General features: G+C 38.5%; 1 protein-coding gene across 1 annotated transcript; it reads left to right on the forward strand.

Moving 5' to 3' along the window:
- The first annotated feature begins 11 nt into the window (after positions 1-11).
- On the forward strand, positions 12-21,840 carry LOC131769481 (unhealthy ribosome biogenesis protein 2 homolog). The gene is made up of 33 exons (XM_059085202.2): positions 12-119; positions 644-806; positions 1,569-1,689; positions 2,278-2,412; positions 2,647-2,781; positions 3,151-3,344; positions 3,868-4,018; positions 4,345-4,418; positions 4,685-4,838; positions 5,616-5,701; positions 6,416-6,584; positions 7,174-7,259; positions 7,486-7,843; positions 8,271-8,495; positions 9,294-9,449; positions 9,623-9,792; positions 10,086-10,217; positions 10,772-10,932; positions 11,326-11,534; positions 11,899-12,003; positions 12,361-12,534; positions 13,275-13,403; positions 14,118-14,246; positions 14,541-14,782; positions 15,161-15,296; positions 15,737-16,093; positions 16,247-16,372; positions 16,981-17,085; positions 17,919-18,099; positions 18,340-18,469; positions 19,127-19,169; positions 19,585-19,653; positions 19,979-21,840. Exons 1-33 carry the CDS (start codon positions 101-103, stop codon positions 20,132-20,134), a joined length of 4,980 nt encoding a protein of 1,659 aa, XP_058941185.2. The 5' UTR covers positions 12-100; the 3' UTR covers positions 20,135-21,840.
- The last annotated feature ends 1,980 nt before the right edge of the window (positions 21,841-23,820 follow it).

A 23,820-nucleotide genomic window follows, 5' to 3' on the forward strand; every position in this document is an offset into this window, starting at 1 on the left:
TTTGCGGCCGTAATAAAAATGGCGGATGGACTTGCGAGTTGAAGGGTTGCATTTTTAAATCGATCTGATTGTCCTTAGGAACGAGATTCTCAAAGTAAATATGAAGTCAAGCTTAAGAGGTAAATACTTATCGACCATTAGTCATGTATGGTAAATTGAGAAAAGGCAATATTGAAAAACTGGGGGCAATGGAAGTGTTTATTGTTACCACGTGCACTCATCTGGTTCGCAGTGTTTGGAACGCTCAGAGGCTAATCTGCCATCGATTCTTCCCTTATCAATGCACATGTAGTTCTAACCCTCTGAAACCAAGAGATCTATCTGTGTTAGGTTGTTTTGAGCTGATTTGATCTGAAATGCGCTAACAGCAAAGTGCATCGTGATCGTGAATCAGCTGATGCATAGCTCTAGTACATTTTTGCAGGTGTAAACTTCAAGGCTTCAAGACTTGTGACGTTCACATTACCGTCCAAGTTTGAATACAGGTAGCCAATGATCAGCTTATGAGAAAAATGTGGATGCATTGAATTGGTATATCATTGAGCTGTGATCATTGAAACATACCGCAAAAAAACTTGACATCTCTAAATTTACTTTGATTTTAAGAATACTGCTTTTTTTTCCCCTTTTTTTATTGACTCAGGGATTTATTCCAAGTTAAAGGACTCTGCGGTAGCATGGGATGAGAGGCTTTCATTAGCAAGGCATGCTTGGGACTCTGATGATTGTGTGATTCCAAATAAGCAGCAAGTTCTCTTTGACTGGATCATCCAAGAAATTACTCTTGGGTATAAGAAAGGAGCGAAGTAAGAACTTAAACAATCATGTACACATCAGCAAAATCAATTCAGAATACACATAGAACTAGTTATATTTATTCAAAAGGAATTTCAGTAACCTGTCTGTTACAAGGGTTGTATAAGAGATTGCAGTCAACATATGTCGATCACAATGAGAAAAGAAATGGTGACCCTGGAAAGGAATTCTCTTGGGTATTGCGGTTATCAACTCAATCTGTGGTTGAGAAGTAATCATCAGTCATCAAAAAGTATTAGACAAGAATAATAAATTACTGCTTGACCAGCCTATGCCTGCATCTCCTGCTTCTCCTGCTAATTTTTTTGGGTAACAGCTACATTCTTTAAATGTACCTGCTACCCAAAAAAATTAACCAGTTTAGTGAAACAATATTGTAAGATGTCTGACAAGAATTTCTTAACCCTATAACTCTCAGAAGTGATTAACATGTAACTTCTCCCTCAGATGTAATCCAGCAAATAGGAAATGAGAATACTTAAACTTATCAAGTAGAAGTTGTTATCTTGATCTAACACCATACTCTCACAACAAATTTACCAGGAAATGTACAGCTGAGGGGTAGAAGAGAATTTGCCTTAAGATCATGGCAGTTAACCCTTTCACTCCCAGATCACATTAGTAATTCTCCTAACTGTCTGACATACAAATCTTATAATGTTAGTTCAGAGAATTTAGTATGGGATCAACTAAGTATCTCCAAATCAATATTTTCCTTTTTCTTTTGATTTGTTTGGTTGATAAAAAAATAGGTCTGTTGATCATGAGCTTTTGAGTGGACTTTGGCTGCTGCTTCTTCATACTCTCCAGAGTCAAGAAGATCTTTATAGTCCAGGGAATCTGCTGATCACTCTAAAACCTCAATTTATACAGGTTTGTCTTGATTTGTTTGCATCAAAGATCTATTCCATTATGATAATACTTAATTAAAATTCTTTACACCTCTAATTTAACTGTTACTAATTCACAATCTGTGTCTAAAGGTGTACACACACTATTTTGAACTTTACACTTAACATTAATTGACAATGGAAAAGCTATCATCATTCAGCTTTTTAAGGTAGAGTATACACAGGAATTTGAAATACTTGGTGTAACAAATACCTATAATTATATTAAAAAATGCATCCTATATATTTACCTGGCTGCTAAAGATTGTCAGTAATAATTTGTGATAAATTCATTTTTCCAATCATTAAGAAAATAAATGACTTCTTTTTCTACAAATCCCATGTTGATAATGTCATTATTTGGGTTATCTATGAATTTTTCAAATATTTTTTGTGGCATTTTCACTGCCATGCATGTTACTGGACAGGATGAGTAACAAACCATTTGTACTCCTTACATATATGGTATTTCTTTCTTGTAAAATGATACTGTATCAGTGTTTTTGCTCATGGTGATGATAGTTAACTCGTGAAAATATTATATTTCGAAATTGGTACCTTTTTTTCTCAGGTATTTACAGATGCGTTCATGTTTAAAGATTCTGTACAAAATGGAGCATCAATCAGCACCCCTATCAGCTGTTGCTATGCCATCATGTCTACACCTCACCTCAGTGCATCTATGGTGGCCAAATTTGATAGTTATGTAAGTAAACCTATTTTTCTGAGCCCATCTACAAAATTCCATGAAGTCTCTTGCTATATTAATCACTGGATTTCAAGTTATGTCCAGAAATTCATGCTGGCAATAACACAAATGGTGAAAATTCATCAGAATTGTCAATTCCATGAACATTCCCTTGGTTTGACAAAATTTCATCTAATCTACCATTTTTGTTCCTGGACTTCTATAATCTTACCTTGTAAATCTATATTTTAGGCATCCTTCCTTTCAGCCTTGGTGACCTTGTATCTCCAAATATGCAGTGAAAGATCAGAAGAGCTTCACTTACTCTTAGAGATTTGCTTACAAAAATATCTTTTGGTGCAGAGACAACAAGCAAATCAGCGAAAGGTAATGAACTATGACTTAGTTGGTTTATATAAAAATGCAGGTACAATGTATGATTAGATAAGAAGACTCAAGGAGTGGGAGAATTCCTGAATGTTATGGACTGGGGCTCAGATCTGTTTGACTGTCTTAAAGTCTTTCCCTAAATTCTCCCCTGTTTTGATCAGAATGGATATAATTGTAAACTTGAAAAAAGTCCTCCATGTTTTCCACAGGAAAAAGAAACATATTTAAAGATTTTTCTAGTGGTAAGACAAGTAGAAATTAGAGCTGTTCATAGTTGTACTCTGACTTTTGACCAAAATTATCTTTTTTTATCTTTGAGGTCTGTTCAAAGATCTGTCCTTTATAAAGTATTCTTCAATTCATTAGGTGTTCACGTCCATGTGCCACCAACTTGTTGAACCATTAATCAAACTGCGTCACATATTGAAAGGCTTTTCTAAGATCTGTCAACCTATGGTGCTGTGTGGAGATCAACAACCTGAAGATAGTTGGCAAATTGGGAAAATGGAAAAGATCTCTTGCTTGTTGGAGTTAGCAGTAACCAGATGCCTCTTTCATAAGTATGCAAATAATTGTGATTATTGGTTCTATGACTGAAAATCAGTAGGTCTGTGTGATCCTGAGGGAGGGTTTCTTTCTCTCAACCATTATATCTGTGGGTGTTTAAACCACTGCCCTTACACCAAAATTCTTGTCAGAATCACAAATTGTTTCACTAAACTGGTTAATTTTTTGGGGTAACAGGTACATTTAAAGAATGTAGCTGTTACCCAAAAAAATTAGCAAGAGAAGCAGGAGATGCAGGCATAGGCTGGTCAAGCAGTCATTTTGGACATCCCCTGTAAAATTAAACCCCCCCCCCTTAATTTCAGATTATTAGCTTTCCTAAATATGTAAAGAAATACAGTCACACAGACATGTGGATCAAAAGAGTGAGAGGCTTGCAGTAACAGACTTAAAGATACTTGCAGACCTACAGATGTGCATACATACACAGTTACAGTCTTGTAGAATTGTGTTGTCCTAGAGACTAGCAAACTTAAGAGATTTTTGTGCAAGCATCCTTAAAAATAATTATTGCAGAGATCACATGGCAGAGTATCCTCAGGCTTTCAGAGGCCAAGAGGAAAAACAAACTGAATCTGATGAACCTGCCAACAAGAAAGCAAGAATTTTTAGTTATCCCAAGCTTTTGTTTGAAAAGATGTGGGAGATGGTGGAATCACAAGCAACAGTAAGTAGAATGAATGTTTCCTACAAAGTAATGTTATGTTTAATAAAAGATGTTTTTTTTGTTGTCATGTACATGGGACAAAGAAAAAGTTTGAGTTATCATGAGGAATAGAACCCCAGACTTTTGGGTTCATTGCTCCAATGCTTTACCACAGAGCTATAGACACTCCCTACGCTGGGATGAATATTAGAAAGGTGGCGAATTTTTGCTGAGCACTGTATGCATGAGGAACCTAGTAATGACTTCAAGTTCAGTATATATAGACAATATTTGTCTGTTTGTTTGTTTATTTGCTTGTAATAACTTTGCCATTTTACCTCAATTAGGCAGATGTTGACACAAAAGAGGCAGCTTTGGATATTCTTCCTTTTTTATACAAAGAATTTATCAAATCAAATAGGTTAGTGCATGCACAGTCATAATTATTGATGTAGAACCCAGTCCACTCTCTACACCCAAGGTGGCATGAATATGCATATTCTCCTCATGGTTCGCTCAATATTTCCTATGGTTCTGAGAAGGAGAATTTGGTTTTTTACAGTCAGGAGCTTCTCTGGGCAAAGATCATTTCCTTTATTCTCATAACGTTAATGTTTGATTCAGCTGTTATAATGAAGGGAGAAACTAGATGCTGATCTTGGTGGTATGCCCTTGTTTACTTTCTAGAAAACCAAACTGTTCTACCTCTCCTGTGGAGTTTGCCTTTTTCACAGAAATGTGTCAGTTGCTTGGTGTGTTGAATGGAAACAACATAACCCCCAGTATGTTCACCTTACTTCATCAATTGCTGGAAAGCATCCTGCACTATGATATTTACCAGGTACATTCATGTACATTTTGTTATTCAAAAAATAGATTCCATTTATGTAAACAGAATAAAAGAGATGGTAAGTTTTGAGCTCAGTAAAGAAATAGAGAAAGATGTTTCTGTCTTGTCATGAACATGGGACAGAGAAACAGTTCTGAGTTCCCATGAGGAATCGAACCTCAGACCTGTGGATTCCACTCTCTGATGCCCTACCACTGAGCCATAGGGATTCTATGATGAACAAGGACATTGTGAATGTTATTCTTCGTGGAGACTCAGAATCTTTTCTTTGTCCCATGTTCATGACAAGATGAAAACATCTTTCTCTGGATTCCATTTTGCCATGTGTCTGTTCAGTAATAGATTGCACATGACTTCAGAATATGGTGAGAACATCAATGACACACAAGGCGTAGGCAATAAAAAGCTATGGAATTATAATATTTGGTTTTATCTGTTTTTTTCTTTTTCTCTTTCTCTCTCCTTTTTTTTTCTTTCATTATCGCAATGTTGTCCCTTAAGCATGTTAGGTAAAGACATTTTCAAGCTGGGTAAGCAATCCTTTCACCCTTTTTTTTCAAGAACTTCAAGCAATTTTATACAGTAATAAGACGCTCTGTAGTTGGTAAGGTCCATTTACTGCCTGAGAAAGAGAGCTCTGTAAACTCTCAGGGTTGCGTCAGTCTAGGGAAGGCAGTAAAATAGTATCAAAAAAAAATTTCCAAATAGAAATTACTTAGTGACATATAATACGCTAAAGTTTTTGCCTATTTTTTTTTGTAATTCAAGGTATCAGATGACAACCAGAATGGCTTGGTACAATTCAACTCTTATGACAGTTTGGTCAAGATTATAATTAAGACAGAGGAACCAGGGTAGGTGTTGAGTTGTAAGTGCTGTAGCTGTGTAACTTCAAGATATGCTGTAATTGAATTGAAGTTTTAAAGATGAAAAGTGTGGAATCTAAAGGTCTGAGGTTTGAATCCTCCTGGGGACTCAGAATTTGTTCTTTTTCTCTAACTCTTGACAAGAGTTAGGGACATCTTTCTCTATGAAAATGAATGTGAACAAATTTTAAGGTGCTTTGATTGTTATGAATTTGATACTCAAAAAAACTAGGTAATTGGGTATTTGAAAAGGCAGTTAATTTCCTTATGTCTTGAAACTGTCACTATCAATCTGGTGCACTCTCGACACCAACATCAGTATGCATATTCTCCATTCTGTTGTTCATGCATTTCTTAAGATGCTAACAAGGAGAATTTGTGTGGCAATCAAGAGCTTCTTTAGTTGGTGATCATTTCCTTTATTCTCATGACCTTAATGTGTGTTTCAGGGGTGATATTGTAAGGAGAAGTTAGATACTAGTCACTTTCTGGGGTTAAAAGGTTGAGCGAAAGAAATTGTTTTTTGTTTTTTTGCAGGAGAGAGATCATTTTTAGTTCACAATAAAGGCCTTATTTTTAAAATCGGAGGCATGGAATATTTCTAAAATAACTTGTTGCTCCCTGCTACTTTCTAATTTCCCGTTAATGTCAAGAAAATCTTGTTACCGTTACAAATACTCCTTTTTGTGTTGTTACTTGCAGCAAAGCTGTATTCCAGTGTCTTGATGTTCTGCTAAAACTGAATCACTCCTTGGTTGAGCCACACTTAGATGTTATTTGGAAAATGCTGTGGAGAACGGAATGCAGTGCTGGTGATGCACACAACTCTTTGATGAATTCTCTCATCTCCACGTATGTTAAACTGCGACAGGTACAGCACATACCCTGCACAGTTCACTTGTCTCTAACAGAGGCCGTATTGAAGACTGGTTGATATTTTGGGAAACTGTATTTCTGAGCCATATCTTTTTAGTCCGCAAGTATTCTCTCATAAGGAGCACTCCGAACCGAGTTTTTCTTCGCCCGTAGGAAAGTCCGGGGCCTTATTAACGATATAACTCCCAAAAGTGATTAACGTGTTACTTCTCCCTATAATACACATACGTTATCTAGCAAACAGGTAATGAGGATACTCAAACTTATCAGATAGAAGTTGTTATCTTGATCTAACACCAAATTCTCGCAACAAATTCACAAGGAAATGTGTAGCAGCCAGAGGGGAGAATTAATAATTATCTTGGGAGTTAAATGGTTAAGCGACGCGAGCCGGCGAGAGGCCTGCAAGGGGTCTAGCACTGATAATAAGGGCCAGGGTAGACCCTCTCCAACTCGACTCAAATCTTTCCGCGGGCGGAGGAACGCGCGTGCCGGCAGCGCCAATAATGAAGTTCTGCTCGCACGCTTTATTATTTTGTTTGATATCTAGTGCAGTAGCTCTTCTTTTTTGTTACAACTTACAGTTTGATAAACTTGTTTTGGCAATTCTGGATTCTTTGAGAAGTTTGAACCCTTCAAGTTCTGGATTAACGTCATTCTTCAACCAAAGGTTGGCAACAATTTGTTTTCATTTTTACCGGTATAGTATCGCTCGCGTGTATTACAACACCCCACACGCGTTTAGCGCGTATAACACGTTTCGGGTATACGAGATCATATAAATGAGCCCGTCGTCATAGCTAAAGGATTCCCGTGCTCAACGCCAGCATTCTTTCGTTCAGTTATTAATAGATTGATTGTTTGATTGAGTAATCGATCCTCTGATTCTGTTTCAGATTTATCAAGGCTATTCAAGGTCTTCCCCTCGGCCAAATTACCACGATATGGAACATATTTTGTAATGAAATCACTGAAAACTACCTTGGAAATTATGTATTGCAAGGATCAGAAGCAGCTCCAGGAAATGAACTGAATGCAAAGGAAAAATCCTCGCCACAGTTAGCCGTGTGGAAAAAATTGGAATATGTTTCAAGTATCTTCTGTTCGTTTCTTCTCCACACGAGTTTTGTGGGGATCGGAGAACATCGAAAGGGAAAAACCTCTTTATCCGCAGTGGGAACATTGTTAAGTCATTCAGTACAGGAAGTGCTCGACCCCTTGGTAGAATTGTCATCAAACGTTCTACATGACAGAGTGAGTGTAGAGTGAAAATCCGCTCATCACATGCGCCTTGAGCGCAAGAAGCTCAAGCTCGCACAATTAGCCTCCGTGAATATGTAAATATTTTTACGTTGCGCTATGGGCGAAATATAAGGATTTGTATAATAAAATACGGTTGCTCTCAACCTCAAAATCTGAACTACTTTTTAATGAGAACAATTCACCTCGGTTAGGTGATTGTTCCTTGGTGTCGTGTGAGTTTCCTGGGCTGATTTAAGGCCGTTTAGCTCGGTTTTAGTTCATATTCTGTGTCCACTATAATCACAGTGCGGAGGCTGCATGTGCGAGCTTGAGCTAACTCAAGCTCCGTATGTGTGTGTGTTATTTCACACACTTTGCTATGACACAGTATCGAAATTCAATAACTAAACTGATTTATTTGATTTTTTTTCCGCTCCAGGTAAAAGAATCGGCTTGTTTCTCTATTTTGTTGTTACAACGTGCCCTAGGAGATCTAGCACTGTTCTTGGGAGATTTTAAAATTGCCAACTTAGACAATGAAACAACCAGATTACTACCATCAGTCGAGTGGATAGATGCGATGAATGATTTTGTTCCCGGAAAGCGGAACAAAGAAATTCTCGCCGTTCTCTCTAAAGACAAAGGAAGACTTCGTTATCTTATGGTTTGTAACGGACAGTTTTGTCTTAATTTATTGTTTGTGGCCATATTCAGTTCAATGCGACATGTAAATGTTTATTCATGGGCATACCAACATCCTATGCGAGATTTTTCCTTAAGCAATTAGAGAAGTACTTACCATAAAACTTGCGCAGCCAACTCCTTACTACCTTAAACGCCAACATCAGTGTGCTTATTTTCCATACTGTTTTCCATACATTTCCTAAGGTGATGACAAGGAGAATTTGTTATAACAATGAGGAGCTTCTTGAATCGGTGATCATTTCCGTTATTCTCATGCCCTTTATATCTGATTCAGGGATGATATTGTAAGGAGAAAGTAGACGTCAGTCACTCTCAGGGGATGAAGGGTTAAGATTGTGCGCGAGACAAGAATACTTGGTAAAGCATAGTCAACTCGCCTAGTTCTGATAGCGTGTCCCGATTATTGTGGAATTGAGGCAAACGTCTATGATTTCATGTACATCCTCGCAGCTAACATCATTTGTAATGGACAATGATTTGGTAAAGTAAGATCTTCATGCGAGAGTGACTCGTATGGCAACATCAGTCTATCCTCCCAACCGTCGTTCGAAGCAAAGCGCTTGCGAGGAGGATTCCTACTCGATCCAGTTGTAATGCTGCCTGGGCACGTTACGCCTATACTTACATCAGGTTTTTCTGACAGTTTATTGGCTGAGAGAGGATTGGAGAGGTGTAGTTGATAGTCTAGCTGAAAGTTACCAGGCCACCATCTTTCCCACGTAGAGTATTTAGTAAATGTGTCTTTTCTGTTTCTTAGAGTGCTCTATGTATTCAGAGCATCAGATATGCTTTACTCCACGAGAACAAAACAGCAAAGAAAAAGAGTGAAGGGAATGAGCTCAAGAGATTGGTGTCTAGTGTCTGCAGTTCCTTCAACGACACTCTGTGGTGCAGTGCATCTTGGGATAGACAAGTAGGTGAAAAAAGGATTGTAAATGGTTTCTTTTTTATGAATTATTTCTAGAATTTCAAGAATATCCCAGATCCTTCGAAGGAATATATGGGTAGTTGAACTTGGTTTATAGAGTAATTTAAGATATCTTATTTTATTTCTTCTTCATTTTTTTTGTCTTTACGCAAAAAAAGGAGCGGTCAATCAGTCAAGAGAATGCCCTAGTTGCATTATGGGATTTGATCAGCAAACATGCTGCGGTGATTCTTCCTCTGTGTACCGCTGACCAGCAATTACAGATTGCTCATTTGATCATTAGGACTATAACTCAGGAGACGCAAGATGCGCGACTAACACAACTAGGGTATGTTACGAAATGACCAGGAGAAATCTGTAGAACTAAACCTTTTTCCCGATAACGGGTCAATCTCACTCTGACACGTCAGCACATTCGTCACAAGCGATGAAAAGCGATGAAAAGCACCACTTTGTTTTTGTAACAATCACAACACAATTGCACGAGCCCCTAGGGCTCATGCATTTTTGTCTTTTCTTGTGCTTATTAAAACCAAATTGCACTCGAAATCATGTTATTACCTAGACTAACTGTACTCATGTTCCTTCACTTCTTTATCAATTGATTTATTTTTCTTGTAGGTGTCTTACCATGCTTGATGTATCGATGGAATTGATTCAAAATGCGAGCTTTCACGAAATGCTTGCCATGCAGTCCAGTACAGTCTGTGCCCTTTGGGTTCGCCTTAGACATGCTATCGATTCTGGTAAATGGTAAGTATTCATTAACTAGCTTATCGGATTTTGATGTCTCAGAGGGCACTAGAAACACTTTGTTGATCATCCTCGTTCATCAAAATAAATTTAACTGCCTTGAAGTCAAGTTTCGAAATCTCGACGTTTTAGCGTTAATGCTATCCCTTGACGTACGAAGCTAAAACGGATTCACTCGTTTAGGAACTAGAGTTACTTTTTACTTGCTTAGTATGGGAAGTCTCCCTCTATCTGTGAGAACAGCACACACGAGGGGACATGCCTCCCACCTTCGCGTGCACGTTTTCATCTTGCGCACATCTGTGTGGTTTCAAAGGGCTAACCCAAAAATGATTCTTACTTGGTGACTTAGTTCGCACAGTGGATAGACAGTCGGGAGTGTTAGGAAGAATTCGCGCAATTAAGACCAATTCTTATGTAGCCTTTTCTTATCACTGAAAGGTAATATCAGCGACTACTTAAAATATCTTGTGGTATTCTTATACTGGATAAGTTTCGCCATTACAAATTATTCATCACAAAGACATCGTTTGAGTCTTTTGACTTTTCTCCAGCAGCACTAATAGTCTAGAAGAGAGACTGATGAAAGCTCTATCCAGTATTGCAACGTTAGCCGCCTCAGACGATGGAATTTTGACAGAAACGTGTGATGATGATAGCGCCAATAATGACGAACAAGAAGAAAGTATTGAGGATTCAGAGGGCGAGCAAATTGGTAATTAAAAGTGTCTGCTGATTGATACGAGGCTACTTCTCTCCCTGCCTCCCCCCTCCCCCCTTCGTCTTCTAATCTACTCTTTCATTACATTCAGCGCTCCGAGCTGTGACCTTTAAGGTCATTCTGGCGAGTAGAAAGGTTGACGACTAAGTTTACTATGAGACTCGTCAATTTGGTGACCTGTGTGTGTCGGTCATGTAGAAAGGTTTTATTGTAGTGTTTATAGTCTAAAAAAAAAGGGAGATGAATATTTGTATATAATATTATGTCAATGACGCAAATGTCTTTTTTCTATTTTTCTTTTTTTCGCATTCTTTCTATTTCTTCTACTCCATTCTAGCCATTGAAGCCCGTAAACTGTATTTTCTATTCTTTTCACTGCCTTTGTAGCGGAGAAAAGTTCCGACGACGATAAAGACGAGAATGAAGAGAGCAGAGCGAACGAAACTCGTGAGAGTGACAAACCACGAGTGGATAACTTACAACCCTTCCATTCTCTCTGTTTTGACATAACTAAGATATCCAGTAGTGTTTTATCTGCTGAAGTGCACAGTACCAACTGGTCGGCATCAGCTGAAAAGATCAAGCAACATATAAGGGTATGGCTGAAAACTCCACGCGTGAAATAGTAAACGGCGACATAATAGCGGCGGAGTGAAAAAGTGAGAGAAGTTTACTACGGGTCACGTTCTCCCTCGTTTTTCCACCACTGCTTCTATCGCGCTGTGTACCATCATACTTCGTTTTTTTCAACTGAACGCCTGGTGCAGACTAGAATTCTGGGTTTGATATATGTAGAGTGTGCTCATTTGTCTTTCTTTGAAGTCAGTCTTGTCACGCAACACGTGGCGTGATCAGGCCCAACGATGGCTGCTTGTCGGCAATGGAGGGAGCCGTATTCTACGATTCTTCCCGGTGAATCTCTTTTGATGACAACAAAATATACTTTTTTGTGTGTTTCAGGTTCTGGGTTTCCTTCCTCTTGATTGGCTGTCTAATGAGAACCATGTTCGCTGTTTGATTGGCCTGTTTACTTGTGACGTGCTTCTGGGTTCTAACGTTTTCCAGGTGAGGACAGTAATTTCGCGGTGTGATTGGTCAGGAAAATTCAATTCATCCTCTTAACTAATCAAAAGCAAAATAAACAAACAAAAAAACGCGACTCAGCCATCCGCTTTTTCCCGCGCTTGAGGCTGCTTACGTATAATTAGTTCGAGTTCTCAATGGTTCCTTATAGCGTTGACCTTTATCCTGATCGGCTCGATTTCGTTCCCAGGAGGCGGGAGGAGAGACCCTGATAGATCGAGGTAGCTGATTTGTTGGTGTGATTAGCGTTGTTTTAATTTATGACACCTAACGAAAAGCGTTTCATCATAAAAGCGAACGCTTTTCCATTTCTGATTTGACCTTTGTAAAATTTTCTAGGATTGCTCTCCTGACACGTTGAAGCCTCTCTCACTAAGCCGCCATCTCCTTAGTGTTCTATTCGATGGCAGCGTCACAAGACGAAAGTTTGTAGCGCACCATGTGCTCGACTTGGATTCGCTACACTCTTGGCTGGTTGGTTCGGCTACCAGACTATGGCGACAGAAATGCACGGTGAGAATACCAATTCATGATTATATCTGTAAATTACATAGTATTACGTACTGCAAATTATAGCCGTGTGCAGCACCATCAGATCAACTATTTCCGTATCTTGGAGTAGTTGGGATCGCTTTATAGACCTTCGTTATGTTCATGTACTTGATGACATTTAATTCCAGTTCTTTTTAAATTAGTTACTTGAAAAGATGACATCAGTCAATTTGAATCATTTTAGTATCAATATAGATCTCTCTTTCAATATTTTGTTGTATGCAGGCAAAGTCTCCCTCGGAATGTAGGTTATTGCCCAATTTAGGTAGCTTTTAAAGCAGATTTCTGTCATGTTTGCACAAGTTGTTCGATGTCGATTTGTCTTTATCGAGGTAGTTTGTGATAACCAGAGCACTCGTTTTAATTTTTATTAGGCTTAAAAACACCCAAATGCAGGAGAATTGATTGGACACCCTGTGTATTACCCTTTGCACCGTAACATCAGTATGTATATTCTCCTTAATGTTTTCCATACATTCCCTGAGGTGCTGACTGGGAGAATTTGTTTAACAGTCAAGAGCTTCCCTTGTCGATCATTTCCTTTATTCTAGTGACCCTGATGTATGATTCAGGAGTGATATTATAAGGATAATCTAGATGCTGGTCAGTTCTTGGAGTGAACGCGTTAACTATTCATCGCTATGAGTATTCGATATTTCAATTAAAGATTTACACTTTACTTCTTGTGTGTTCCCCGACAGAATCCAGCTACTGTGACTGCTATGAACCTCATGGTAAGGCAAACCAGAGATCTTTTCTTCTCTACATTCAAGTACCTCCTCAGAGCTCCCTTCCAAACAGTCAACGCAGTTCAGAAGACTACAGAGACGGTAACGATCATATATGTTTTAGCCTTGTGATACTCTTTAAAGGTGGTGGTTTTAGCTAGTCACACAGGCATACTTGGAAAGCAGGAATAGAACCTGTGACCTTGTGAGTGCTTATTCGGATGGGAATATAATGGGATATTTGCGGCCCCAGTAGGGAAGGGGTATGCTTCCCTTCTTTGGCTTGAAAGATTTGTGTTACCAAATACGGTGCGGTTTTTCGATGTTTTGGTGTAAAATTTTACCACGTAGCCTCTTGGATAGCGTAAACATTGGGGCCTGAAGTCTTGAACTGGGGGAGAATTTTTGCAGTGGGCGATCTATATCTTAAATAATAACTCTTTTTTTCTTAAAATTGTAATTCTAAATATTCTCCCTGGATGTGGTAGACGTGGGTCCACGAAATCAACAAGCTGCTATCCGAAGCAGTTTTTTAATTTGAACAGGGTAACGAAATCGAAAGTTTTTTTGCCCTAAATTGGGTCAGGTTAGAGAATGGCCTGGTAAGCAAACCCTCTCTAAAACTTTCCGTGATGAAACCTCTTCCCCCCGCCACTCACAAATGGAACTCGTTGAAGCTGGGTTACACTCATTTATGTATGCCTTTGTCAACTCTATTTCCCAAACTTTGGCTGTTCTCGGTATGGTCACGAGGATCATAATTTGATGTTTAATTGTTTGTTTATTTATTTATTTTACCTTTTACAAACTTTCCAGTTAACAGATGAATTACAGGCTTTCTCAGCAGAGGTGCGGGATGCGTCAGTAGACTCTTTGGAAAAATCCCTCACCTCTTATCATGTAGTTTCAGTCGTTGTAGAGGGAATTTTGGCGCTGTGTAAAGAAGTGAGTGTATTATTTCTTTCTGCCTCCGATGTTTTACGCCCAATCTCTTACCAGGTTTGGGAAAAACGAAGGCGCCAAGCTTTTTCCCGCGCTTTGCGCAGCATGCTCAATTTTTCTTTAAGTTCTGATTGGCTCCTCGAGATGTTCCCTTTGCTCTGATTGGCCCTATGTAACGTAAATCCACTCTTTCGAATAAACCCGAAGCTTGCAATAGGATGAGTATTTTTGTACCTGGGTAAGTTGGTCGACCTTAAAAAAAAACGTTAAGTAAACACAATTATCTTTCTTTCTCAGGTTGTTAACAGCAAGATAACCTCAAACAAGATGATCAGGATTTCGTCCGACGTGGTGATAAAACTTGGCCCAGTTCTACTTGAGCTACTGAGAGGAATTGTTCAAAAGTTACGGCGGAAGCCGAGAAATAAGCACTCAGATGCTCAGAAAAGCACTTTATCTGATTTTTTCTTTCAATGGCCCGACTATATTGACTCGTTCACTTCCTTGCTTCATATTTACTCCGTTTCCGAACAGTCCAGGTAATTATATATGACGACTTTTTCCCTTTTAACTCCCTTAACTTAAGGTGTCATTCACCTAAACGGCGGTGAGAATATACAGATGTCTTAGAAGAAAGCCGGAATTTAATGAACCGTATCTTGAATGAGCCGAAGAATTCATTCGCTGTCGCACATGCAATGCCCTTTTTTGTCAGTATTTTTTCCATATATCATGGCAAATGAATTGATGCGTTGTCCTGAGATACTAAAAGCCCTGTCGTGAAAATCCTGCCGTTTTTTTTCAAAACCTGCGTGTATTGGTCAGAAAATAATTTGTAATTTCATTTTTCCGCCGTTCATTTTAAGCTTACCTTAGTTATGTACGTAAACTACCTTTGTCGTTAATTCCGCTTTCAGAAAATTGATTCGTGTAAATGAAGCTTTCAAGCAGTGTGAATGGCAAGAGGTACTTGACGTCATGTTGGCGGCAGTCGTGCATAATGTTTTCGAGACGGACCAGATGGAGTCAGCACTTCCAGCGAATGGGCACAAGGTACACTTCACGATGTCGTGGGGCGAACAATTTGGATCAATTCGCTTGGCCTATGGGGGATTCTCCCTATTACAAGTTTGCCCCCCCCCCCCACCAGTTCGCCCTCATTACAGTGAACGTACCACATCAAATGGGGCGAAACTTCCAGATTCTGCTTGTTCAGAAGAAAACGATTATCTTTCTCTGGGTCTTTAGTGTTTCGCCATTGAGTACGAGAGTTATTCCATTTTTTTTTCTCTTGTTTTCCTGCGCGCTTGTACCAGAAGGTACATGCACAACTTGGGAAGCACCCTCAAAAGGATCAGGTCCCAGACAAATTGCTACTTGTGAACGCTACATGAGAGTACACAAAACTACATTACGATAATTGTGGTCATATCGTTTCGTTAATTGTAACTATGAATGGTTTCGAGGATTACATACTATCACTTTCCTTTCAGGATCGAATCGTGCGTGCCTGTCTGCGTTTCCTCAGAGTGGTGTGTATATCCTGTGTAGCGTTACATTTACCGGTAGATTTTCGCGTTCGACTTCTGGCTTCGACGCTCTATTTTTTGAGGAAGCTGGAACAAAATAAGAAAAATTGTACTGAAGATAGTAAAAAAGATGACCGCCTTCGTGAGATAAAGAGCGGCCTCCATCAGAGTGAAAAGATAGAACAGTCTACAAGAGAGCAAGGCAGATTTTCTGATAGTAAAAGTATTACAGAGGAGGGGTATCTTCTGGCTGTGTCACTGCTCGAAGGATGTGATCCTGGTCTTCTTCCGGAACTACTCGAAGGATTAGGAGACGGAATTGTGAGTAAACTGCCTTCGTCTATGAGCCATGGCAGTGAGTCAATCTTTTGCTTTTTAACATTAAACACTTAAGGTTGAAGAACCTTGCCAACTTCACCGTTTCTTGGACAACTTAAAGTCACAGCTGGATTTTCTTTCCTCTTTTTTTATCAGACTATAAAGAACATTGGTAATGCTTGTTTTGAACGACTTACCGTTGTTCTCCGCGTTTGGCTTCGTCTGTTGAGTGGACGATTTACCAAAGACAGAAGAAAAGAACTTCGCCCAATACTACCCAAGGTTTGTCTGACTCACCTTTGATCAATGACAAGCATTGTATGCACAGTCCGCTGTATGAAAAAATACTTTCTTAGTAAAGGATTCCTTACGTTTTAAATCAAGGATCGTTGCATTGAATTGAGCATGTTGGACAAAACCAAGAGTTACACCCTATTGGAATCAGACTTACTAGACCGGTCATTACAACAAAGTTTAGCCGTTGTTTATCAAAACCGCGTCCTAAACAATCCTCAATTTAGCTGGATCTTTTATCTGAACATATATTTTTGTGAACACAGTCGAGGGGGCTGAAAGCTAACAGTGGAGAGGCGTTCATTGAATATTAAATAAACCCACTTGTAGAGAAAGAAAGAGACCCACTGATTACATAAAACCATGTATCGACCCACTGTGTTTTGTTCGCTGGGCTTGACTATTGGCTAAGGAAAAAACATTTCGCGCATAAAAAAAATATCAAGTAAACGAACGAAGCAAATTTAAATAATTTCTCTAAATGGTTCAATTCTTCTGTTAAATCTGCGCCCCCCTGCGCTTATTTTTAAGTTTACAAACGTAGTCAGTGGAAACCAGCGTCGATTATTGACTAGTATCTCATTTTTCTTGACCAGATTTTACTTGCAGTACAGTCTGTATTACAAGAAGTAAAACGTGAAAATCTCATGGTTGTCAATCTGGCTACTGAGGTCATGGAAAAAATTCTCTCCCTTGGAAAGGTTTGTAGACTGTTTGTCGAAGTACAGTGTTATTTGTTCATGCTTCAATTTTTTTTTTTTTGCAATTGCTTAAAAATACAGTTTACTTTAGAGGATTATTTCTTCGCTTGATTCAAATATGATTCAATCCACTTCAGTTGTAATTAGGACAGTGAAAAATATTGCGAGGAGCCAATGACAACTGCCTTTAGCGCAGGCGATCAGGTTATATAATTGGCTCAACGCTTACGTCTGATTGCATATGAGTGCATCTACTGATTGTATATGCTTGCATTTGATTGCATCTGATTGCATCTGGCCCCAGTTGTTCGAAGATCGGATAACGCTATCCACTGGATAAATCTGGATAGCGATTTATCCGTTGGATAGCGTTATCCGCCCTTTATGCAACTGGACCCTGATTGCAGCGTGGGTTTCTAGAACAATCGCAGTGCGCGATAACGTAAAACCACCGTGATGTTGTATTAGGGTGTTTGTTGAACTGAGTCAGTCAAGAGTCAGTCCGAACAAAGGCAATTACCAGTACCGAAAACTCAAAATAAAAACGGGTAAACTCCCTAATGCGTACGAAAACACAGGTGGCTAGCCCGCGATGAGTTTAAATTTGTCATCGGAGTGGTTTAGGAGGTGTTACGAGTTTTCTCGACACATCGGAGCGTAACATATTGAAAACAACGAAATGCCAGACTATATTCAGCACTGAACGGAAAATTATTTTAAGAGACGCGGTTTTTTGTTCTTTTTTTTTTGCAAAATCAAAGGGGCAAATAGCTAGTGGTTTCTACTCATTTTTTTATTCAACGATCAACTTATATTTTCATTCTGAATTTCAGGGAATGGTTCTTCCCCATAACGCAGTCCTTGTCCTGCACAGTGGTTTAATCAAGCTTGCAGCTAATGACAAGAGTTTCCCACGAATATTCGAGTCTCAGTACTCTTTATTGAGTACTTTGCTCTTTCAACACCCTGAAGCAGTCTATGGAGCTGTGCACGTGTTTATCACGTGTGTTCGGAGTATCCTTTGACCGCGTGATTGTTTGAACTTCGCATTTGAAATGGGTGGAGGGGGAAGTGGTTAGGGGAAGAGAGAGGAAGTACACGGGGGGGGGGATGAAACTGGAGGAGTACGGGAGGAAAGGGGAGGGGGAAGGGGAATCATATCTACCCAGGGAGGACAGGTTCTTAGTCACGTATCGTGCGCATGGTTACGTTCTAAGAATTTTGATATCGCATGAAGCCTTAACTTGTTCTTAGATCTTTTACTGAGTTTGATACAAGGATGTGATGTTCAAAATGACGCTGCTGTGGAAAGAAATGTGGATAAAACGTCAGCGGAACGACTGAAACCGACCGAACTAGTGCAAAGCGCACAGAAGATGGCAAGGTGCGTTCTTTAATTTTGTCAGTAGATGGAGCGCCTTAGGTGCCGTAAAACATAAACCAAAGTAATAATAACGGCCAATTAGGAGAAGGGAAAATACCCCGAAGGGCCAATGAGGACTCAAAGGAAAAACACGCAAACTGTCTAAAGCGCGAGTTTTCTGGACCAATCACAGTGCAAAGTAAAGCCGAGCTAATTCAATCTCGGTTTACTTTCGACACTCGATTGAAAATTGCTTTGAAACTGCCAGAGCTTAATAATGATCAGTTTGGATAGGTGAGCAAAATATCGCGGTTTGTCATGGGCGAGGAGATCGTTAATTGATCTGCGAGTCTAACAAAACACAATAATTTCCGATGACTGAGTTCAGTATTCTTACTAGTTTTCTTTTCCGTGATGATTCTTCCAGAATCACTCTCTGATAGCCTAGCGAAGCGATCTGCAGTTTTTTAGGAAAGAGCGTGACCACAGTAACGCATGTGCACCAAAACACAGTTTTGTCGGTATTTCCCATAAGAGGTCTTTATTTGTAAGCAGTTCTTTGCCACTCAAATTATTTAATCAACCATTGCACAGGTTAAAACGATCAGACAATTTCACAAGCATCTTTCTTCCGCATATGTTAAGGCCTCGAATTGCTTTTTCATTTTTTTTTTTCAGATTATATCAAGAAATATCTACGCATAAAATCGCCTTTTCCAAGGTATGATTATATTTTGTGTGATTGCTTGTTCCATCTTGTTCTTCTGCTTAACATTTAACACCCGGCATTGGTGTTCATATTCTCCACACTGTTTCCGTTACATTTCGTCTGGTTCCAAAAAAGAGAATTTGTTTGACGCTCAGGAGCTTCCCAAATTGATGATCACTTCCTTTATTCTAAAAACCCTTGCATTTGTTTCAAGGGTGGTAGTGTGGTTATACGGTTAATGACGCCAGGTTAAGACAGATAGTAAGTAAAGCAAGCAAAATAACGTCATGGTCATGAAAAGAGGAGCTACAGTTTATGTTCGAAGCTCCCTGATCGTGCACAATTTTAACAGATGACTCGATAGAGTCTTCTAAGGGCAAATGAAAATTTCTCGCATTTCCTGACTTGCTGTTATTTTCCTTTACAGTATTCTCCGTATATGATCGCTGACTACATTCATGGCGTTCAAACTGTTGCTGTTCCATCGGTTATCAGGGTAAGATAAACAGTGAGAGCTGTTGGGTAAACTTGTTTGTTGATAGAAGGTATTGAGCAAATCAGGAGTCACCAGAACCAGTTGAAGAGGGAAAGACCTAGTCAGAACGTTTTGCTCCCTGCCTGCTGTTCTTTTTTTGCGGTTATTCGAAAACATTTTTGTTTGTTTTGAATAGAAAATAATGTTATATTTCGACATATTTATTCGGGGTTAGAGCAAAATCAATCGAAGGGAGAGATAAATGTTTCCGTTTGCATTAGCAGTAAACTTGTTACTTAATCTCTCTAGCCTTTTCAGTACGCCTTGTTTTTTCCTCTCTTAACAGGATGCTCTCACTTCTGGTGTTTACTGCTTGTTCGAATTGTGTGGTGAGCATGAACTGTCGCTGTTACACGCTGTCCTGGAGAAAGGATCGCGGGAGCTTTTTCATTCCTTGCACGCGGATTACACCAAATATCACAAGTTCAAAGGCAAAGTTTGATCTTGACGAGGAGTGAAATAAAGCGCATGCAGAAGCATATATAAAGTACTGATAAAGAAAAGGATGATAGCAACCACACTAGTATATTTTTTTTTCAAGTAAAGCTTACGAAAGCGAGGAGGCACTTTAATGCTATTTTGCCCTCAAGTTAGCATAACCTGGCATTTAACAAAGTAGGAAATGTTTTTATGGTTCTGTTACGGTGCACAAGGTGTAATGTTTTCTGCTTACTTCAAGAAATATTTGTTTTCCAATGTAGTAGCAATTTACTTGCAGAGACTGGAAGGCAAATGAAACAAAGTAAATAGCTGATTAGGGAGACAGCGTCAGAACATTTTGAGTCGTTTTTAATGTCACAGAGAATTGACTTACCTATTTGAAAAAATTCTTCACTTAATCATACCCCCTCACTCGTCGAGGGAAGGTGGATCGGGAGATGTAGGTCAGGCGTATCCCTTTTCAACCTTACAGATCGCTTTTATATTCACTCTTCACACTGTTCTTTTTAAATCTTCTTAAGGTACTAACATGAAGAATTTGTTTCACGTTCTTAAATTGGTCAAGGACGATACTGTGAGGAGAAATTATATATAGGATTACGTCTGATCTCCCGCTCCATCTACTTCGTTTTTTTTCTTTTTCCTGTTCGTTCAATTCCGTCAATTCTCCTTCACTAAATTTCCCTATTGCAGATATTACACTGAATAACGACTTAGTTCATTGCATTGAAATGTAAACCAATTGGCCGTCAGCTAAATAATCTCGGGCATCTTAGCGTTACATAACGGCGTGAAAGTGAAAGTTCATAAACTCTTATTTTTTCATACCAAGCTACAAATATTTTAGTACTGAATAATCGACATAAAGCCCGATACATCTAAGATTTCTTCAGCCACACGAGACGCTCTTTCAATGGTTAAATCCCTTAAAAAGGGTTATTTTTCAAAAATATTAATAATTACGTCAGCAAAGATTCCTCCTTGTTAAATATGCCATCAGGTTATAGTAGCGCGCGAAAATGCGCCTGCCCATCCCCAGTGAATTCAACAGAGCAAAAGACATAAAAGAAAAACTTTCATTCTTTATTTCAACAACATTATCAAAACGATGATAGAGTTTTATTTCATTAAAGCGTAGCAAATTTACTTAAATAGTTCAGATCTTCAGGTTGCTTTTCTGATTATCATCCGCTGACTTCTTAGCTCGCCTGTCTACAGATCTACCACCTTTTCTCTTGTATCCTAATTTTCTATTTGTAAATCAAATGAAATAAACTTTCAGCACCCAAAAAATCAAACACAGTACTTGTCCGAAAACGTATTCGATTTTATTATTTTAAAACCAAGTTTACTGACATGGTCTTTGTCTTTTAATTATTTATTTTGAGTACTATCTGACTATTTTACAAACAAATGTAAAAAAAAATTACTGCTGTACCGAATTAACTCAACACCCCACTCTTTGTAAGACTTGAATTTCGCATTAAATCATGCTTGTCAGTAAGTTTAGAATGAAGCCTCCAAATAAAGTCAGCCGGTCTCAGCTTCCAAAGTACAATATAGAGCAGTGTAAGGAACATTAAGAACTCTTCATGCATCGGCTTGCTGGCTTAGTGGCAATTATTTGTTAGCATTAGAAAGTACAGCTGTTAGAGCTAAGAGTTCAAAATGTTCCAAGTGCCAATTTCCTTACCGCAGTATAATTTAATTTTTTTCCTTTCAGTTTAAAATATCCATAAAGAGGAATTGGTAAAAAAAAATTACAGATCGATTTATAATAAATTTGAAATTCAAGTCTTGTAGTGATACTACTTTTTCATTGCCCTTTAATTGTTTTCCTCTCCGTGAATTTAAAAAAATAATCTAATTTCCTCCATGGACGTAAATAGTAAATAGTTAGACTTCACAACTTGTATTGTTACCGAGCTTTCACGCAGATAGTGCGAAATTTCCTCTGACCTTTTTTCCTATGATAACCTTATAACCTTTATATGTATAGAACTTCTTAGTCATTTTAAAACAGCATTCTGAGTGAAAAAAAAAGCAAAATGTTTTTTCAAAAAATGTGAAGATAAGATGAGATTGAACCTCAGAGAGGCTACGAAACTTCACAACATTTCGCGCGCTCGATTTCGCAAAACTGTGAATTTAATTGGTTCTAACATCTGCAATTCTCTTTGAATGTAAGAGTAAATAAAATAACAAACAAATGATATCGGAAATTGCTTGCTTGATTGAGGACCGGGCCGAAAAAACGAGTCCTAAAGCCATTGGGTAGATCAATAAGTGCTCTCATTCTGCCAAATCAACTGCATAAACTAGAAGTTCCCTTTTCTAAATGTTGTTCAAAGGCAGATTTCGGGAGATCTGGAGGCAAGCATGAGCCTTTGAAAAGTAAACTACTGAAGGTATTACATTAACATGATCTCATGGCAGAGGGAACAAAATTTAAATTTCTAATAGACGAACAAGGGATATGAACACATTAAATCATAATCATGAACTTTACAAATAGTTTTTATGAAGATGGAAGGATAATGGTGAAAACCATGACGACGTTAACAAGAACTTAAATGGAAAAGAAAAAAAGAAAACATAAGAAAAGAACGTCAGAGAGATGGATTAATATGACAGAAACTGGATGGAACAGAGGGTGATGATCATATATATATATATGACCTCATAACTGAGAACTTAATCTTACCTGTGAAAAAAACAAACATGATATGGATGGATTGATGTGGCAGATTACGAGCAATTACATTTCTACCCAGAACTGAACTCGATAACTTAGGTAGCTGTTTGATTCAATTCATCCGAAAATTGAAAACGAATAAAGCTTTTTCCCAACATTTTGACAGTGCAAGAAATTAAGCTTCAAAAAACGCTTCAAAAAAATTCCCTTAATGCGTAATAGGAATGAAACTAATGATTGAAATGGTTTCCAGCCTCAGTATACTAGTAAAAAGCACCGTGAAAGAGGTTGCACTCTACAATTTTTTCTCTCTCCGTAAGAATCCACGATGCAAAAACTCACTAAACACGAAAAAAATTTCAAAATAATTTCAAATATTAGGTTATCATGTCAAATTCACACACTATTGGTTATCAGCTGTATAGTCTCGACCAGTCAGAGTTTTCATCGGAAGTCTGATGTATTATATGTCTTACTAACTAAAGATTGTCACTCGGGTTATTGTCTTTGTTGTGCTATCCAATGACTCCATACGTGGAAGCTTGACAATTAACCAAACTAGGTCCAGTCCTCTTTCACATTATGACAGTAAAACACTTCCAATTGAGGGCTGAAAATTGACGAAAAATCGAGGAAATATTATCAACAACATCTCTGAAACTCGCCTTAGCCCTTCTTTTAATTTAAAATTACCCAGAAATGTAATCAATACCTGTGTTTACGCTGCGTCTTGGCCATGGATTGTCCTTCCAGTAGAAGCAGAGCATGTTTAGCGATCATCTCGTAAAGCACTCCATTCCCGGTCTACTGACATTCAGTGTTATTAAAGTCAACCAAATTTTCCAGCCAACACAACGTTGGCTTACACATGCGCTTCGGTCTCTTGGTGTCTCTTGGAGTTGCGGGACAAACCTGGAAAACTTCTTTGACAACATTGAAATCTGTTGCGATATAACTGCTAATGATAATTCAATAAATGTCATAGTTCCTAT

This window comes from Pocillopora verrucosa, chromosome 4, assembly GCF_036669915.1.
Source record: "Pocillopora verrucosa isolate sample1 chromosome 4, ASM3666991v2, whole genome shotgun sequence".
In the NCBI taxonomy this organism is placed as follows: Eukaryota; Metazoa; Cnidaria; class Anthozoa; order Scleractinia; family Pocilloporidae; genus Pocillopora; species Pocillopora verrucosa.